The 2,500-nt window shown below is 40.7% G+C and overlaps 1 protein-coding gene across 1 annotated transcript in view; it reads left to right on the top strand.

The window, feature by feature from the left end:
- Positions 1-2,500, top strand: part of fras1 (Fraser extracellular matrix complex subunit 1) — a gene marked incomplete at its 3' end in the record, with an annotated part of 305,792 nt that overhangs the window by 206,875 nt on the left and 96,417 nt on the right. The window contains exon 27 of the mRNA XM_080036137.1: positions 1,322-1,406. Within this exon, the coding sequence (XP_079892263.1) occupies positions 1,322-1,406 (85 nt within the window). The remainder of the gene's footprint in view (positions 1-1,321; positions 1,407-2,500) is intronic.

Here is a 2,500-nt window from a genome sequence, read left to right as displayed (position 1 = left end):
CGTGTGTGAGAGTGTGTGTGTGTGTGTGTGTGTGAGAGTGTGTGTGTGTGTGTGTGTGTGTGGGTGTGTGGGTGTGTGAGTGTGTGGGCTAGTGCGTGTGTGTGTGTGTGTGTGTGTGTGGGCAGGTGGGCTGGTGTGTGTGTGTGAGGGTGTGTGTGTGTGTGTGTGTGTGTGTGTGTGTGTGTGTGTGTGTGTGTGTGAGAGCAGGTGGGCTGGTGAGTGAATGAGTGAGTGAGCGTGTGTGTGTGTGTGAGTGTGTGGGCGGGTGTGTGTGTGTGCGTGTGTGTGTGTGTGTGTGTGAGAGTGTGTGTGTGTGAGTGTGTGGGCGGGTGGGCTGGTGAGTGAGTGAGTGAGTGAGTGTGTGTGTGTGTGTGTGTGTGTGTGTGTGTGTGTGTGTGTGTGTGTGTGTGTGTGTGTGTGTGTGTATAAAGCATGTGTGAGTGTGTAGCAAAGTGCAGATATCACGGTGACTACACACTATTCTCACGGGACTCGTTTTCCCAGAAGGCTAATGGGCAAACTAAAGGCTTTTTCTAGGTCATTTTCATCCAAAGTGAATCTAGGAAAAAGAGTATTGACGTAAGCATCTTTAACCATCTGGCTTTAAGTGAGTTCAAAGATGCACTATGCAGTTTCAGAGGAGGGGGATTTGTTTACATTTGAAAAGCCTGCAGTTGCTTTACAAAACATATTTCCTCTACATGTAATTCTTGGTATTGAATAATTCTATCATCATACTTCAAAACTAAATTATTTTCAGTAAACCTGGAACCAAACGTAAGACTAGAATATGTTCGTAAACCAAACTGTGGGCCCTGCTGCTGTAAACAACAACAACAGTGAAACAGTAACTTTTCAGGAAGCTTTCTAACTTCAAACAGTGTTCCAGGGATCTACATTTTCCCTGTGAGGAAAATTTGTTTATTCAGTTATGAGAATATACATTAGAAAATGTTCACTTCCACACACCCAAGTTACACAGTGCACCTTTAATTGATTTTATTAAAATGTTCTATACTTTATTTGTGAGTTACATCAAGGTGACATATGTCCAACTACTCCATTCAGATTAGACATATGCAAAGCCTCAAAATGAGGCAAGAAAAACAAATAAAAAACCATACAAAATATAACAAAGCACAACCAGACGAAAAAGCAAAAAAAAAAAATATTAACATATTGGGCTATTAGACTGACTTTGAAAATGTTTTATTGAGGTGGAAAAGTTACCTATTGTTGCTTTAAGTGATTTAATGTATCTTGTTTTTGTTCAAAGTTACGCAGTGCACCTTTAAAGACCTTTCTCTCTGTCTTTTCATAGGACCGGTGAGTTCTCCCTGCGTGTGGCCGACCCCCAGCTCTACTCTCAACCTGAAACTATTCAGGTTCAAGCCGTGTCAATGCAGGTAAAGTATTATAACACACACACACACACACACACACACACACACACACACACACACACACACACACACACACACACACACACACACACACACACACACATACACACTCACTCACTCACTCACTCACTCACTCACTCACTCACACACACTCACTCACTCACTCACTCACTCACTCACTCACTCACACACACACACACACACACACACACACACACACACACACACACTCACACCCCCCCCCCCCCCCCCCCCCCCACACACACACACACACACACATCACTGTCTTGGGGTGTACTCGGATGTTAAAATGCCACGTCAATATCTGCTCCACACATGAACAGTTTAGACACGTACACATTTTTGTTTGAAGTTTTCAACAAACTTATAGCGTTATAATGTCAGGGCTTAAAGGGCATTTTGTGATACTCTAGCATTGATTTTTTTTTATATTTCTAATTGGTTTTGCTCCTGTCAACTCGTTATCTGATGAATGAAAAGTACAGAGCTGGCAGAAGAGTGGTAAAAAAAAATGAATTTACTTTCAATAAACTTAAAGGTGCAGTGTGTAATATGACATCATCAAGAAAGTTCTACAAAGTTCTAGAATGCAACGCTCCCTGGGTAACCCCACCCCTTTAGAATAATAACAGAAGCTACAGTGGCCTTCAAGGACAAGAACAATTCTAAATTCTAAACAATGCACCTGATGACATTCCAACCAACATGGATGCCTCCATAAGACTTGCCTGCTCAATGTAGAAAATGTAATATTAATATTTGTAATTCTCCGCTCAGGAGGATAATTCAGATTATTGGCAGAGGTGATTTTACACCAATGAGGACATATTTATGAATGAGGATATTGATTTTAGCTAATGAATTACTTAAAATGTTACACAGTGCCCCTTTAAGTTTTCAACAAACTTATAGCGTTATAATGTCTGGGCTTAAAGGGCATTTTGTGATCCTGTTGTATTGATTTTTTTTTTTATATTTCTAATTGGTTTTGCTCCTGTCAACTCGTTATCTGATGAATACAAATGACAGAGCTGGCAGAAAAGTGGTAACAAATTATAATTTACTTTCAATAAACT

Source organism: Ammodytes marinus, assembly GCF_949987685.1.
Source record: "Ammodytes marinus genome assembly, chromosome: 2".
Classification (NCBI taxonomy): domain Eukaryota; kingdom Metazoa; phylum Chordata; class Actinopteri; order Uranoscopiformes; family Ammodytidae; genus Ammodytes; species Ammodytes marinus.
Note: the sequence above shows the minus strand (reverse complement) of the source record. Positions and strands in the feature narration are given on the sequence as shown.